The sequence below is a fragment of the Thunnus maccoyii genome, chromosome 16 (genome assembly GCF_910596095.1).
Source record: "Thunnus maccoyii chromosome 16, fThuMac1.1, whole genome shotgun sequence".
Lineage (NCBI taxonomy): Eukaryota > Metazoa > Chordata > Actinopteri > Scombriformes > Scombridae > Thunnus > Thunnus maccoyii.
In genome coordinates, this window is record NC_056548.1 from 17,394,408 (window position 1) to 17,410,634 (window position 16,227).

The 16,227-nt window shown below is 39.7% G+C and overlaps 1 protein-coding gene across 2 annotated transcripts in view; it reads left to right on the top strand.

Annotated features, from left to right (window-relative positions):
• Positions 1–16,227, top strand: part of tmem63c (transmembrane protein 63C) — a 30,452-nt gene that overhangs the window by 5,843 nt on the left and 8,382 nt on the right. The window contains exons 2-7 of one of the 2 annotated variants that reach the window (XM_042389223.1): positions 6,987–7,212; positions 10,529–10,608; positions 12,393–12,480; positions 14,599–14,636; positions 15,113–15,157; positions 15,378–15,520. In XM_042389223.1, the coding sequence (XP_042245157.1) occupies positions 7,003–7,212; positions 10,529–10,608; positions 12,393–12,480; positions 14,599–14,636; positions 15,113–15,157; positions 15,378–15,520 (604 nt within the window). In that variant the 5' untranslated portion in view covers positions 6,987–7,002. The remainder of the gene's footprint in view (positions 1–6,986; positions 7,213–10,528; positions 10,609–12,392; positions 12,481–14,598; positions 14,637–15,112; positions 15,158–15,377; positions 15,521–16,227) is intronic. The other variant, XM_042389224.1, reaches the window with a different exon arrangement.

Consider the following 16,227-nt stretch of genomic DNA (forward strand, 5'->3'; position numbering starts at 1 on the left):
AAATGGGAGTACTGATAAGCAGCAGAAGTCTCATTACATCCCTCATGTGATTGTGCAAATATGCCGTCAACCCCATTGTCTGCTATAAAGACATTATTAAACCATTATTCCACCTTTGGTCTGTGTGGATTAATGGAGAGCTTAGCTGTGACCCGCAGTAATTGGAAGAGTTGAAAATCCACCACAGGTGCTCTTTGGTGTTGATGGAAAACTACAGGGGGTAGACAAAATAATATAAACACCAAATGAAAAATGATGTCTTCGCTGAAGTCACTGATTCACAATCACAAATGCTGCCACAAAGGTTGAATGTCAGTCATCAGCATTTCTAAGCCATAAAATAGGTTTGTCACTCATCGCTTTGATTTGTGAGTTTTCAGAACAACTTGAGGCAAGCGACAGAGCTCTAAAGAGGTCGAATCATGTGTGACGAAACTGCAGGAAACTGTCAGAGAAAAATGTACAATTATATGACATTGTTAGCCTCAACTAACAAGTAGATGCTGCTCTACACAATATGTCAAGGCCCTCTTTGACAGTCATGAAATGTGTGACAGCATATGCTAAACACAGATAAACTGCGTCAACAAGAAGCTGCGGGCAAAACTAAGCAACAGAGCAACAAGTATATGACATGCATATGAAGTAAACAATGGGTTGACATGATGATTGGCAGTCAGCATATACCATATAAACCATCTGCTGCACTTTTGTAGTTTGCAGTGGTGGTTTAGTTGCTTTGAAGCTGCACATACAGTTTATTTTTTTATATTGACAATGAATCATGTCACCTTATGTAATTATCACGCAACTCTGCAGTTCCCTTCAGCTCTTCAAAGCATTTTTAGTGTTGTTTAGTTCAGAATTTTGAGGTTCTGGCTGATAAAATCCGCTGTCATCAACCTCATTATTGACTGCAGCAGGCAGCTGTTTTCAGTGAAAAAGCTCTGATAAACTTATCTGCCCAGTACCAAACAGTAGACAAACAAAAAGTTAGTAACAAGGTGGGGAACATATTTCATCTAGCAAGCTAAAGAGAGATGTGTCCCTCAAAAGTGGGTGGAAACGATAACAGAGCTAAAAGGAGAGTGAATATTGGACTTAAATTTGTCAGGTGGCCAGAAACACGACTCCAAATAGATGCTAATGCTGCATGTCTGCTGAACACTAAATAGTGAACTGTTTACTAACATATAACAACTTTACAGGTGGTAAGATGTCCACATGCTCACAATGACCAGAAAAGGTTAAGATGCCCAACATGAACTGTGACATCCCTAGTCTGAGTCTGGGGAGTCTGTACCTTTGTCACATCCCTCTCTTCCAAAAAATCATCTTGAGAAAATTGCCTGAAATAATCAATTAATGCAGATTTAAAGCTGACACTCTTTAAATAAAGATGTATATATTATATTGTGTTCTCCTTTAGGCTTTTCAATATGCTCTTATGTCTTTCAGCATGCTGCAAATGAGAGCTAAACAGTCTGGTTCGCACTGGTTTCCCCCCCTCACGTCACTTGAGGTTTATTGGCTTGTTAACAATTGATTGGAGAAGATTTGTTTTTACAGAATACATTTTAAACAGCAGGATTTCTATAATCAGGGTCTCAATTTTAGATTAACATGCAGAGCACAACTAAAAGACTACTCATGCATATTCTACCAGCTCTGGGCCTTTCGAGATGAAGCCGATGACAGGGGAAACATCAAACCTCTCCTTTTCATGCAGGTATCGCTGTCTCAAGCAGACAGAACAGTCTTTGGCAGCACGAACAAAACAGTGGCAGGAGAAAATTGCATATTTAACAAGGTTGCAGTCAGTGCAGTCAAGAAGAGAACAACAGCTATGAATCCATTTTATTTATGATGATTGCAAGTGGTCCTTGGGGGTGGTGTTTTATCTCACAGTGACTAGCAGTTGATTAGGTGCAGGGGTTTGGAAAGCAGTGCAAGTTTACATTTTATTTATGGTTCATTTCTCTGGCAAAACGGGCCGATCTCCCTCTCATTCCCTCAGGCAGGTAATGTATCTTGATCTAATTGAATGTTTGACGATAGGAGGGAAAGCTCCTCCGGTCCACCACATGGTTTATGGTGTTGATTAGGGTTTGGTGCAACTGGAAATTAGTATCCAAACCTGTTTAAATGTAAATATGTTTCCTGTCATGTTTTTTTTAATCTCATAACATAGTGTAGATCCAACTTTTCATTTCAGGATGACAAAGCAATTGTTACAGTAATAGAGCTGGTAAAGTGATTTAAAGGATGGTAAAAGTAAGTAATGGATGAACTGTGTTGCATGTCATCCCCCTCTATCTGCTCAATATTGTTAGTCATGCTAGTGGCATCTCTCTATGGATGGCAATGTCAGTCTGTTGGTCTGTCCACCACTGTGGTCTAGACTGAAATAACTCAACAACTTTTGGATGGATTGCTGTGAAATTTGGTAGAGTCATTCGTTGTCTGCAGAGGATGAATCATACTGGCTTTGTTGGTCCCCTGACTTTGTCCTTTAGTCCACAAAAATTGCTTTTCCACTATTGGAACTTAACGACCTGTAAACTTGAGCTTCCCATACCCTAAACCTACTGGAACTTAAAGAACTAAGGTGGTTGGGTTTTTTCCATTCTGTTTTATAAACTGGAAAGGATCGGGTGTATAAGTTAGACATTAATTGAAAATACAATCATGTCTTAAAGACAAATAGAAAAGACAAGGGCAATGATAATAATAGGAAGAAAAAAAATATTAAATTAAATAATACAAAATAAAGTAAAAGCAGATTAAGTTCTAAATGTTTTCAAAGATGTAGTATTAATTGTAACCTAATTAATTGTGCATATTCAGTACTTTTTCTGCTTTGAGAAAATTTTAGAAAGTATGTAAAATCATGAAGGAAAATAGAAAAAGCTGGTAATCTTTTCAAAAAACAGCAATTGTGAATAAATAAAATCCCCATTAAACCATCACATTTACAGTAAAAACAATCTTTAAAATAAAGTTTAAAATTATGTATATGTAGGAAGTGACAACTAAAATCTGACTAAAATTTGGCTATAAGGCTGTATTTTCTTTGATGATCCTCAGATTGTTCATAGTGCCATCATCAGGTCAAAATGAAGTATGTCCAAATACCTGCAAAACTGGTGTCCCCATCGGCCACAGCTGTACTTTGGTTTAGTGCTAAAAAAGATGCTATAACAATTTGCTGTCATGTTAAAGGTCCAGTGGCTGTCAGCAAACAACTATTTGCTATGTAAAGATATAGTGGAGTAATGGCGATCTGAGCAGTGAATGAAGTCACACTCTCTGCATGTGTTGTTATCTGAGCTTCTCTGTTCTTTGTTTTGGTAGCCACACAAGCCACACGTGCATATTAGTGCATGTGAGTCCCTCTGTGTCCTCCATATCTGTTTCCAAGATGGCGGCCGCATCACAAACTTTCTCAAATTACAGCTAAACAGTCAGTAAAATATGTTTATGAAAACATTTGAGGTGAGAAATAGACAATGCACTAACAGAATCTTGATCCATATTTGATCACTGAGTAAATGACACGTTTGTTTTGGTCTGAGATGTTAGTGCTATAGTGCGACATCTAGTGGCCGAATGTCATGCATTGCAACTTTAAAGTTAAATGGTGAACACAGTAACCATTATGCCTACGAAACATTTTTGCATTGTCATTGTGAGCGTATTGCCATGGTAACATTATCATTTAGCTCAAAGCACCAGTTTGCCATAAGTGCAGCCCCATAGGACTGCTAACATGGTTTTACACTCTTATTCTCTATTTTCAGCCAAAATGAGTAGTTGACTCCAAAATCATGATGCTGTGAGACAATCTTTTGTACAACTACATGAGAGGCTGATTTAATCAAATATTATGAGGGAGTGGTATTAGATAGCTGCGTTGAATCCGTGTTTACTGCAAGTTGTCCATCATCTGAGTTACAGTTTAATTGTTTTGTTTGTATCACCTCTGGGATGATATCCTCTCTCTCTTTTACACACACACAGATACCTCAGCTGTTTTTTCTGGTGCAATGAGCCGATTAGCTGACATGAGCTAGCATTTCTTTTTTACAGCTTGTGCTTTCTGATTCCAACTCGGGTATCTCTCATCACCAGCTCACAGCTCCTGCACTTCAGTGTCTGTGATCATAATAGTCTAACTGAACACAGAGGAGAGATTTCACTCAAGTTGCCAGCGGGAGGCACAACACTGCCTCTCAAGCCAAACATCATTTGATAATCTGCTGCGTTGGCTTGGAAGCCTGATTTAGGGACGAGGAGGAGAGAAGCAGAGGGAAAGGATTAGAGAGTCTTCAGATTTGCAGAGTTGAATGAGATGAAGACGAAATGGATACCACGGGATGAGCACGTTTGAGTGTTTATATACGAGGGCTGAGACAGAAAGAGAATATCCACAGAGTCTTAAACTGCTGAGTCATGCTGTGACGTTTGTCCAAATGTTGTGTGAAACCACGCCACAGTCCGCCTGTATCCTTCAGCATCCTGCTCTGTTGTGGAGGTGGAGAGGAAGAGTTTGACTGTTAGCATCAGCAGCTGGCAGCAAATAAAGTGAGTGACTTGTCTGATGCAAGAAGAAGAGCAGCTCAATGAGCCGATAAAGGTCGGTTTAAGCTTCTGCATGTCAAACTTTGTTTGAGCTCAGTGTGTCTTTAGTTTACAGCTCGCAAGTTGTATTTTCCATAATAAGGCATCATGTTTTTTTTGTTCAGCTGTTGCTTAATGTCACAGTTCACACTACTGCTCTTTGATTTGTGTGCTACCGTCAGCTCATCTCAGGAATAGTCTACTTTTTCACTGAATCTCTGCTATTCCAACAAAGGTAGTAAAATGCTGTGTTTACAAGCAATATATTTTATCTAAAGATACGATTGAGGGTCAGTCTGGATGCTGTGGTTGATATATTGTTATATTAATCATACAACTTCAAAATATCTTGATAAAGCATCAGTTGGTTTGAAAATGTTTCCAAAATGCCTGTTTTAGAATCAAATCTTCACCTGTAAAATATAAACAATCTTAGGACATAAATATCCACAATTAAAGTACCTTTTGTTATAATTTGTCATTGTTAAATCATGTTATGAGAGTGGAAGTCTCTGTTGTAGAATTTGAATGGTTGTTTTTGTTGAGAAGTGCACTGTGCCTCCTTGTGCTGTAAGCCCATGTGATTATTAATCCATTTTTAGCAGTATAATGATCCGTTTGTGCATGCTGTATTGACAGATTATTTCATTGTCAGCTGAGAGAGAAAATGTGATTCACGGTACATTAGCTTCTGTGGAAACACAGCTCTGCAGTTGAACAGAGTGTGTGCATGTTATAGATTTGCTTTGTGATCCGTCCTTTAGGGAATCTCCACCCTAGTTGTCTCCACAGGGAGGCTCAGATGCTGTGTATCTGATGACTGCAAGCTATACAGTTTCACAGCAGGAAGTAAGACAGAGAGTACAGCGGCGCAGAAAGTGCTGCTAAGAGATTACTGGGTTGTGTTTTTATACTGCTTCTCTTCTCCAGATCATTCTGACAGTGTGATGTACAGCAGTCCAACTGCTCTGCCATTGATCAGCTGGCCTCCTACACTTAGACATCCTGCTGAGGCTTCTGTTGCACAAACTCCATTTGGTAAAAGCTTCACAAAACTGCGATAGAGCTTCTCAGGAAGTGACATCATTGGCGCAGTGGTAAATCACAGCGAGGTTTGGTTCAGTAATTAGCGCCAGTTTGGAGGCCTTTAGCTTCCTCTCCTTTTCTCACTGTTGTTGTTCTCCTGTTACCTCACAGCTCTTGTGAGAGTTGGAGAGCAGAGCCGTTGGCCGGCGTTGTGATGCAGTTTTGGCTGCCAATTATTGCTGCCGAGCACACAGCCTGTTTACTACAGAGCATGCACGTTCTGTCACAGTAACAACATCTCTGAATTTATTGTCCAATCTCATTTTTCCCACGAAATCTGATGATTGATGCCTTTCACTCAAGGGGAATGGCAGTATCAATGCAAAGCTTTGTCAGCACTCTGTTGCTGCTCCATTTCCTTGGACTGTTTATTCAGCGAGGAGTGTACACAGGCTGAGCAGTTGGGAGTCGGGACTGTATTGATTGAAAACAGGGAGAGTGCGTGTGCTGCTGGAGGACAGATGGTTCAGGCCTTCATTCTGTGGTCGTGGCAGTGCGAATTGATCATATCCTGTGCATGCTCCACACACACAGAAGCAATAAATGCCAATCCTCAGCAAGCTGTTCAAACACGCAGTTGAGCACACAGTCTAAGTTTTTACTCTTAAATTAAGTCTTTTCATTCTCACAACAGAAATATCCTCCTGTTTATGTGGTTAAATGGACTTGTTAGCATATTATGGCTTTTTAAAGAACCTCCACTATATATGTCATCCAATTAGTTTGTCATTTTCATGTCACATCTCCACTTCCGTTCAGCAGATACACAAACAGACACAGATCAATGGCTGCTAATGGACCGTGATGGTCATTAGACTGATCCTTGCAAACAGTATCATAACTGCACTTAGAGTACTTGCAAGACACTCTGATAAAAATGAGTGACAACAATTGTATGTTAAAAAGAATCAGCCCATTAAATCCCAATTTCGTCGCTTATTGCCAACACCACACCCTTACTGTCTCCATACAAATCTACACACGTTATAGTTTTCAGTCTATAAATACAGGCTTGTAGGGTGAGTGAGTCGTGAAAAGATGGGCGCTATGGCAACAACTTACTATGACTAAAACTCCTTTTTAAAGTGAGACTGTTTGAAAGAAGAAATACTTTTTATTCATTTTACAACATTAATAGGATTATTACTGAAATGGTATTGATTATCAGTAAATCAGAACTTCAACAAGTTCCAGCTCAAAGCTAAAACTCAAGCCAAAGAGACAAAATCATCAGTCTTGGCTAATAGCACATCTCTCATTCTGTCTCTGTTTGTCTTTAGGTATGGTCCAGTGCTGATGGCGGACTCTGATCTGTTTGTCACAAGAGCACCCCCTGTGGAGGGGAGGCCTGTGGAGCTGGATGTCCTGGGTTTCCTGGAGTCTTTTGGGGAAGAGAACAGCACAGCTGAGAGATGCTACCGCTCACACTCTCGCAGCAGCGTCCTCCAGGGTCTGCCATTTGGAGGGGTTCCCACGGTCCTTGCCATCAATGTTGTGCTCTGGATGGTACAGACAACATACTCGCAAACACTCACCCAATAACATATACTGTTTACACTATTAACTCCAGAAAAACCTTGGTCTTTTGGAATCTATTCCAAATGTCCCTTTTCCAACTCCCACTCTCTATAATATTCAGTGCAGCTGAATTTTCAAATGTATTTTTCCAAGAGTTTTCTAAGTAGCTAACAGGTGGATGTTAGAACCATATGTACCCTCTTTAACAAGATGATTGTTGACTGTCTTTTCCACCAACAAAATCATCTCTTCTTCATATACTTCTACAGCTTGGATGGCCTTAACCACAAGGTTTCTGAATATATCCAGAGCTGCCAACACCCCCGTTGAGACATTATGAAGAGCTCTGATTTAAACAGACAACAAGAGGTTGTACATGGTCAGAGGGCTGTTTCTATACAAATATATATGGACATCCTGTCTCAAGCACTTCACTCTGTGATTGATTGTAATGAAGAACAACAGCAGCATCAGGGGTGTTAGAAATGTTGGGCATCACACATGACTGTGTAAATGAATTTTGACATATTACGTATTTGTAACATGTCAAAATATGCTTCTATATGCCGAATGTAATTGTAAACCTAATCTTATTTTAACCCTAATCCTAGGTCCTAACTGTAACTTTCACACTAATCTACACATACTCCTCACTCAACTTTATTACAGCTAAATCAGGCAAGTGTATGAATTACATCACTTTAAACATACTGCATATCTCCTTTGGCTGTATGAAGCAAAATGTCGTGGATACAACTGTGCATCTGCATTTGGCCATGTCTTTATTAAAAGGTCCTCTTACAGTGTGTAACTATGATGATGCTTAAAGACACAATCGGTAATCCAAAATATAAACAAAAGAGCAGTAAATACACACAAACATTTTTTCCAAAGCTTCCATCTCTCTCAACTTGACTGACGAGCCTTTTTATTCAGGGACTAAGATTTCACTAGACAGCAACCAAATCTAATTTTTCTGATACTGATGCTGTTAAAGGTCTGTTTATAGCACAAATGAGTGTTATCACAGCAGGAATACAGGCTTGCATTTCAGTTATGATCCACAGAGAAACACACAAAAGTCAAAATTTTCATCCATAAGTCAAACATACTTCACAATTCAGTGGCCCAAAATAAAGTACTGGGGCTTTAGTACTGCACATGTCATGTACAGAGCTGTCAGAGCTGGATCAGCATAGTGGTTAACACCAAGTGGTCACACAAAGAGGGTCCTGAGGTTAAAACCCTGGGCTAGGTTTGAATGTTCTTTCCTGCGTGGATTTCCTCTGGTTGCTCTGGTTTCCTGTCCAGGGTGTACCTCTCTTCTTGCCCAATGCATGCATCCCAATGGGATGGGCTCCAGACCCCCATAACCCTGCAAAGAATAAGCTGGTGTAGATAATGGATGGTTGGATGTATAGCTCTATATATATGTCAAACAGTCAGATGGGTGATGTTGCATTGTAATAAGCACATTTGATTCACAATTGAGACTTCATGTGGAGTGAATTATATGTCACGAAACATCCATCTCTATTTAGCTTCCTCTGATGAGCCAGGACGTTTAGTTTGTTATTTTCTCAGGAAACTGTCTTTGAAATTTAATATGAGACTTTAATTAACACTTTAAAAAAACTGAGGCCTGTCAAAGCTGCAGTCACTGCCACTGTGAAGCTCTTTGTTTTCCTCTCCTTGTCAATGCTTGTGGATTTCATAATAACATAGATAGATGATCACATAGACACAGACTGAAAATTGAACGCCTTTCGTGAATGTCATATCAAGTTGCGTTAAAGCCACTTGTTTAAACTTTCCTTTCCCATAGCACGATACTTGTTACAAACATACTTGCATATTTGCAAGCTATGCATATTTGCACATGCGGCCTTCATCAGCAGGTCTGCTGGCACTATCGGCCATCAACATCAGCACAATGGGTGCCAGGACCTTCTCCTGTGCTGCACCCAAACCTTGGAACACCCTTCCTTCCTCCTTACATCCGCATACTGGCCTCCATTACAGAATTCAAAACCGCTCTTAAAAGCCATCTTTTTAAACTAGCTTACTCTACTAATGTCTTAATGTTTACTTAATGTTTTAAATGATGTAAGGCGACCTTGAGTGTCATGAAAGGCGCATTTAAATAAAATGTATTATTATCATGATTATTATTATTACTTGTTCCTCCTGTGTCTCAGATAATGATATGCTTACACTTTCAGTTGTCAACTATCTCATTCCCATTGTCAGGCCTTGTCAAGCTTGATCTCTACACTGATATCTCTCTCAATCTGCCATCTTTGCGTTTTAATCGGCTAATTTTATGGCTGCCTAGTTGTCAAGACAACACAGAGAGTTGAGCGTTGTCTCTTAATGACAAGCATGAGTCAAAGCACACTTCCCCCCAGGTAACGGGAGCACGCCTCTGCATCAATTCCATCATCATACAAAATAAATCATGTGTGAGTCTTGAGGAGGGCATGCCCACGCATCAAGACAAAACAAAATAAAGCAAGAGGGAGGCGATGGACACAGAAAAAGTTTGGGCCCTGACTGCTGATGCGAACATGTACGCTCATTATTCATCTACAAGCCTCAGTCAAGGTTGCCCTGATTGCTTATGCATGTCTTTGGATCACTAGAGAATGAATCATTCAGTATTAATGGGAGCTTCCCTCCTATTAACATGGGTGTCTAAACTCAAATGAGTTAATGATTTAATGCAGTATAATTAAAATCAAACATTCATCAGCACTTTTACTCCATTTTCATTTGTCAACATTCATCGTTGCCCAGTTCTGCTCAGAGATATTTAACCAGGGCTTTTCAGCATGAATACACTATTATGTACCATAATGTGCAAGTTAATAGGTTTCTTTTTTTTTTTACTTAATTGTGATGATGTTTGCTCTCTATTTGTGGTAGAATGAATGCTATTCAGATTTATTTTTGCTATTGACCACACTCATTCGTCATTAGTGCACAATGTGTGTTCGCGTGTGCATGCCTGTCTGGTAGTTTCCAAGACAACCACATACTACTCTAAAGAAAGAAAATGGCTTATTATTGCTGCTGCATTTTGAATCTGTCTATTATTTGTAAGCTCCTTAAAGAAATCCAGAGAGAAGCCTCATTGTGTCAGGATCAAGCAGTATGGAAAGGTTTTGGATAATTTTAGACCAAGAGCATATGAGGACATAGAGTGTGTGTGTGTGTGTCTGTGATTGTATGTATGTGTGTGTTTGTGTGTGTGTGTGTGTGTGTATACAGAGGTCTGCATTCACGTTTGTGGTCTGTGTTACAGTTCCTGTTGCTCATCTTCTCCTGTCTGAGGAAGGCTGCTTGGGACTACGGCCGCCTGGCTCTGCTGATGGAGAATGACAGGTAAATCCCTCATTCAGATCTGATACACTCGCTGGTTGGCGAGCCATGTCAACATTTAAAATGGAGAAATAATCCCCAGTGGAACCACTCCTGAGTCCTGATGCTACGGCCTGCAGCTCCCTCTGCTGAGTATAAAGAGTACTGCGTAGGAAAAAAAGTACTGGAGGGAGCTTCTATTGGAGTGATGCAACTTTATTGATTCCTTCTATATGTAAACTAACTAGTATTTTCATTAATGATTAATATGTTGATTATTTTGTTTCATTTAATGTACAAAATGCCAGAATATTGTGAAAAATTCTGATCCAATTTTCCCAGAGTGACGTCTTTAAATTGACTGTTTCAGTCCCAAAACGAAAGATATTCAATTTACAATTGGTTATTTTTGTCTAGTGTCTTGTAAGTCCATGTGGGCTGGGCACCAGAAAGGTGCGGGACACTTAAATAAACAATTCAATCAATCAATAAAAATATAAGATAGAAGATAGATAAAATATAAGAAAGAAAAGCAACAAACTCTCACATTTGATAAACCAGAGCTAGCCAGTGTTTGGCATTTTACCTTGATGAATAACTTAAACATTAATGCTGGAATTCTGCCATTATTCTATAATTTTTTTATTGTCAATAAATACCATGAAAAGACCAAAACCAACAAGGTGTTAATCTTTCTCTTATTACTTTCCCACATACCTACCCCATCTGCTTAAGTCCATTTGTTTCTTCAAGAGACATAAATCTTTAAAAACAGATGGCCGATATAAGTACTTTTTTGTTTTTAAAGCAAAGTAATTTCATAAAACAGCTGACCATTGTTGATTTTTAGCAAATCAAACAGGAGGTATTTGAGCACTTGTTGGGGACTATTTTCAGCTGCAGATTAATATAGATTTTGTGCTCTAGTGAGTTTTTACTGCAGGAGGATGGTGTATCTGGGATTGACTGAAAATAGACTACAGTGCCTGTGTTCATTTGAATGAACATATGAATATGTCACCCAGAGCAAACGTGTAGCTCATTTATGTGTTAAATCATTTCTTTACAACAATGGAGCTCTACAGCACTGAGTAATTTATATCAGGCTTTAGCTAGTATTTGTTAGAGGGATCAATTCATGGTTTTATTCTTTTTCATTGGATTAATGACAATAAGAAAAATATATGATATCACCAAACTTATCCTTTCAACGATTAACCAATTATTAAAGATTTTGTCAATTTTTTGTCAAACTACTAATCGAGAAATCATTTCAACACTAATTCAGATATCTCAAAGTCACAAAATGAGTCCAGGTCCACCCAGCAGCCTGTATGAGTCTACAGCTGTTTTCTTCTGCTTGACCTGAATCACCTCTCTAGAGGAGTGCGGGCTTGATTGATTCTGCCTGACCGGCGGCGGCTTCATAGCACTCGAGGGCAAGCAGCATCTGTGCATTTTGCCAAGCGGTCGTCTCTCGTACTAATTTAATTATGCTGCTTAATTTGACACGCTGCTGAACCGTCAGTGGTACAGCCCACAGAGAAATATCCACGAATCCAATCATCACTGACTTTATTAGATTGGGCTATATTGTATGTGTTTTATGTCCTCTGTATATATACACACAGAGGGATTGATTTCACACAGGTGCTGTAATGGGACTGCATGTCTACAGCAGTGTGTCTCGGCTGTGATTTCCTTTACAGCACTGAGTTAAATATTGGATGTATTGATAAGATCATTTCAGGTCACAATCAATGTAATGATCCTGCTTTTTCTTTGTTTATGTTGTCTTCCCACTTTAGTCTCACTTCTCTTTTTTATGGAGAACCAAGTGAGAAAGAGAAATCTCCATCTGAGTCCAGCCCCTCTGATTCTGAGACGAAGGACATGGTGAGTTTTGTTCAGCACTCAGAGTTTTTCATCACCTCCTAAAAGCACCAAGGAAGCCCTTAATAGCATTTTTTTCAGATCAATTAAAGGTACCCTGCAGAGTTCAGTGTAAACATTCTTTACATTACATTCAGAAAAAAACATTTTATGTGTCCTGAAGGTTTAACGAACATATTGAATGCATTCCTTACCCATAAAGTTTGGCAAAGCCTTTTTATATTTTGAAATCTGAATTGTTTACATTCTGAGTTCAAATCAGTTTGTCATCTTCTTCTGCGGCCTTACATTAAAACTGAACAAATCAATATTTTCACATGAACAAAAGATCAAATGTATAATGTAAAAGGGGTTGCTCATAATGACAAACCCAAAGATAATTATCACCTGACTCTGCAGTTGTAGTGTCTTTTAGCTCCTTGTTTGATTTTACAGCTCACAAAGTTCACTCTCATCAGCCCTGTTTCCACCATCGGCATCAAGCACCTGTTTTCAGCAAAAAGCTTCAGATAAACACACTGGTCACTACCTGCCTCGCACCAAACTGAAGACAGACGAAGTAAAACTAGCTTGTGGACATAGTGGAGCATTTAGCGACTGAAGGGCATGATTTCTTATAACAGCTGGTGGAGACCAAAACAGAGCTACTAATGTTGCTCCGTATCAGCTGGTGTGTAAATAATTGTTTGCTAACTTACTTAACTTACTTAATTTTCAGTCTCTGTCTGTGTGGTCCTCTATCTATAACTTTATGTTGTCAATGTTCTCAATGAATGCAGCTTTAATACTGAATATTTTGTAGTTTTTACTGTGTCAGGCACAACTAATTAGAACTAGCTCTTCTAAAAGAATACATCAAAATAAGTTATGGCTAACTGTGCTTCAAGAAAATAAAGTGGCTGACTAGCACAGTAAAAACAGTGTCACCTCCATATTGGTCCAAAATCCTCTCAATTTTTTAGCTTTGTACACCAAGGAAGAGCTTCACTAATATTTAGACATTTTCATTCTTTATCTTCTTCGCTTTTTTCATTAATTTCTTCTCGCCTCCTCTACTATCTGCTCTGTTGTCCTGCTGCATTCATCTCTTTTGCAGATCAAGAATACCCAAACAAATTCACACCAAACAACAGACAATATTCCACTATTGCTTCTTTTACTGCCAGCCAGTGCACCACAGCAAACACACTGGTCATGAGCAGAGCAACTGAAGCCCAGAAAGGCAACTAGTTGTGCATTGTTATTTTATCACCGAACAAGTGTGACAATTGGTCATAGTCATTTCATGGCTGTGAGATGCTATAAATGCTAAAAGATGACACTTGACAACACGTATGTCCCTCTCAGACAATGAATTACATCATCCTTGTGATTGTGCCAAGCATATGCATCCTCATACAGACACCAGTGAGAAATACAAAACATAACTGCTCATCAAAACTCCACTCAACAGCGCCACCAGTGGTTAAAACTGCACAAGGTACCTTTAATCACCATAATTACTGAAATACAAAACTGCAAACTGTGAACAAACAGACTCCAGTTGTCTGTACTCAAAAACGCAAACTGTGACGGAGAAGGCATTATGGGAAATAAAATACTATCATCAACAATACCGCTGATGTTTGACATTGCTTTTACATTTATTTACAGTAATTATACCAAAGTGTCACAGTTAATTTGTCAATGATATATTGATGTCTAAAAATGCTACCTCATGCACTTTTATAATAAAGTACACTTATGTAAGATGGCACTGTGTCAACCTTTGTCAGAGGAAAGTTTGGGTCATGACTCAGCTGGACTGTCTGTAACTCCATGACACCTGTGTGATAGACTTGAGGTCACTCCATTCGTGTTTATAACGGTGTAAGACAAAGAGTCAGACTGGAGTCATCGCCCAATGCCTACACAAAGCTGAGGCTGCAGTAAAGTAGTTACTGCTCCAGGCTAGACCTATTAAATCTCCATCTCTGTGTCACTCTGCAGATCATATTATTATTATGCAGATAGCGGATTCATGCAAAAAAACAGATGTGGCATGCACAGACTTGCGTACATAATTTATTATCTTTAATAACCAATCCATTGGATGTTTTTATGATTCTCCTCTCCTTCCAGGGCTTCTGCTCATGGCTGACATCGCTTTACCATATGAAGTAAGTACACAAAGCAGTTGCCCTTGTAATTATTTTACCCTTGTCTCATCTCAGCTTCCATCGTTTTATTGTTCCCTCCGTCTTCAAAGCTGATGTCACCCTGAAACGTAAAGTCTCTTGTTATATCTCATTGAGCAGCAAAAACAAACAAGTCTGGGCTCGTGCGACCACTGGTGCCGTGGTTTTCCCATTGAATATTTGAACTTTGCTCAAGTCTGACAGCACACAACAGATTTAGGTCTGTAAAAAAGCGATTTCCCTGGTGTCCATGGTTTCCATAGTATTGCGGTGGAGTTTGGGTGCTTCTGTTTTTAGTTCTCGTGCCAGTGGCTCACGCTGGGAAAGTGCAAACCCACCCTGCAAGTTCTCAATGTGTGGGCTGTCATGAGACCAGGGTGCACTTCTTCTTCTTCTTCTTTTTTTTTGTTCTATTTTATGACACTGGGTTTCCTGAACCTCCCGTCTGGTAACCACAGCTGCTGGCTCCAAAGTGGTGGAGCAACAGTTTTACTCATGATGAGGTATAAGCTGTAGGCCCATTTGCCCTGGCAGTAGACAGGCCTGGGTACATGCTAGATTAAGCTCTGATTGCCATTACATCTGCATTTGTGGAATTTCCATCACAACAATTATTTTCTGTCTTACTTTCTGTCTGTTACTGTCCATTTAGAGAGTATGACATCTCTGGGATTGTCCCCTGAGAGTGTCCCCTCTTTCACACTTGTCTCTCTGTTTCTGCAGGGATGAAGAGATCCGTAGCAAATGCGGCATTGATGCCGTCACGTACCTGTCCTTCCAGCGCCACATCATCCTGCTCATGACAGTGGTTTGCCTGCTGTCTTTAGCCGTGATCCTGCCGGTCAACTTTTCCGGGAACCTCCTAGGTATTTTGGTTCTCATATGATGGTCTGGCTGGCTGTCTAAAAGCCAAGGGATTTCCTTAACCTCAGGAGAGGCAGACGGGGCACCTCGCAGGGAGAGAGGCCAGGCCACACAGAGACAATCACACACATCTACACACCAAAGGAGTTAATGGTTAAATGCACAGAAACTTAACATTAAACAAACTGTGGTAAAAGCTGAGTTAAAAAAGCCAAACTGTCTCACAAAAAATTAAATTAGATTGAAACCGAAATGGTAATTTTAACTTAAATCAAACTGTAAAACAATATAAAGAGGCCAAACTACATAACAACACATGCAGAAAAACACATACAAACACGTGGGAGTTGCTAGCATACCAGTGGCAACTCATTCAAGAGCTTCCCCAAGTAGGATTGTTAAACAGAAAGTGCTTCATTTCCTCTGAACGTACACATGTAGGTGTCAGGGGTGGGATGGCGCATAAAACCAGCTGTTACATAGCAACAGAAATGCCTTTTGGCAGTTGTGTGCTTATTTTGTGGGAAGTGTTGAGTAAGCTATTCCGTAATGGGACGGAGGCAGGAGCCATTATGGGGTCTACGAGGAGTTGGGCTGTCCACAGAAACATTTTATTACTGCTGGCTGTCATCTTATAGACCAGTGTGTCACCCTAGTCATTAAATAAACCAACACACTTTGACAGGCTGGCATGGCAACAGCAAACAAA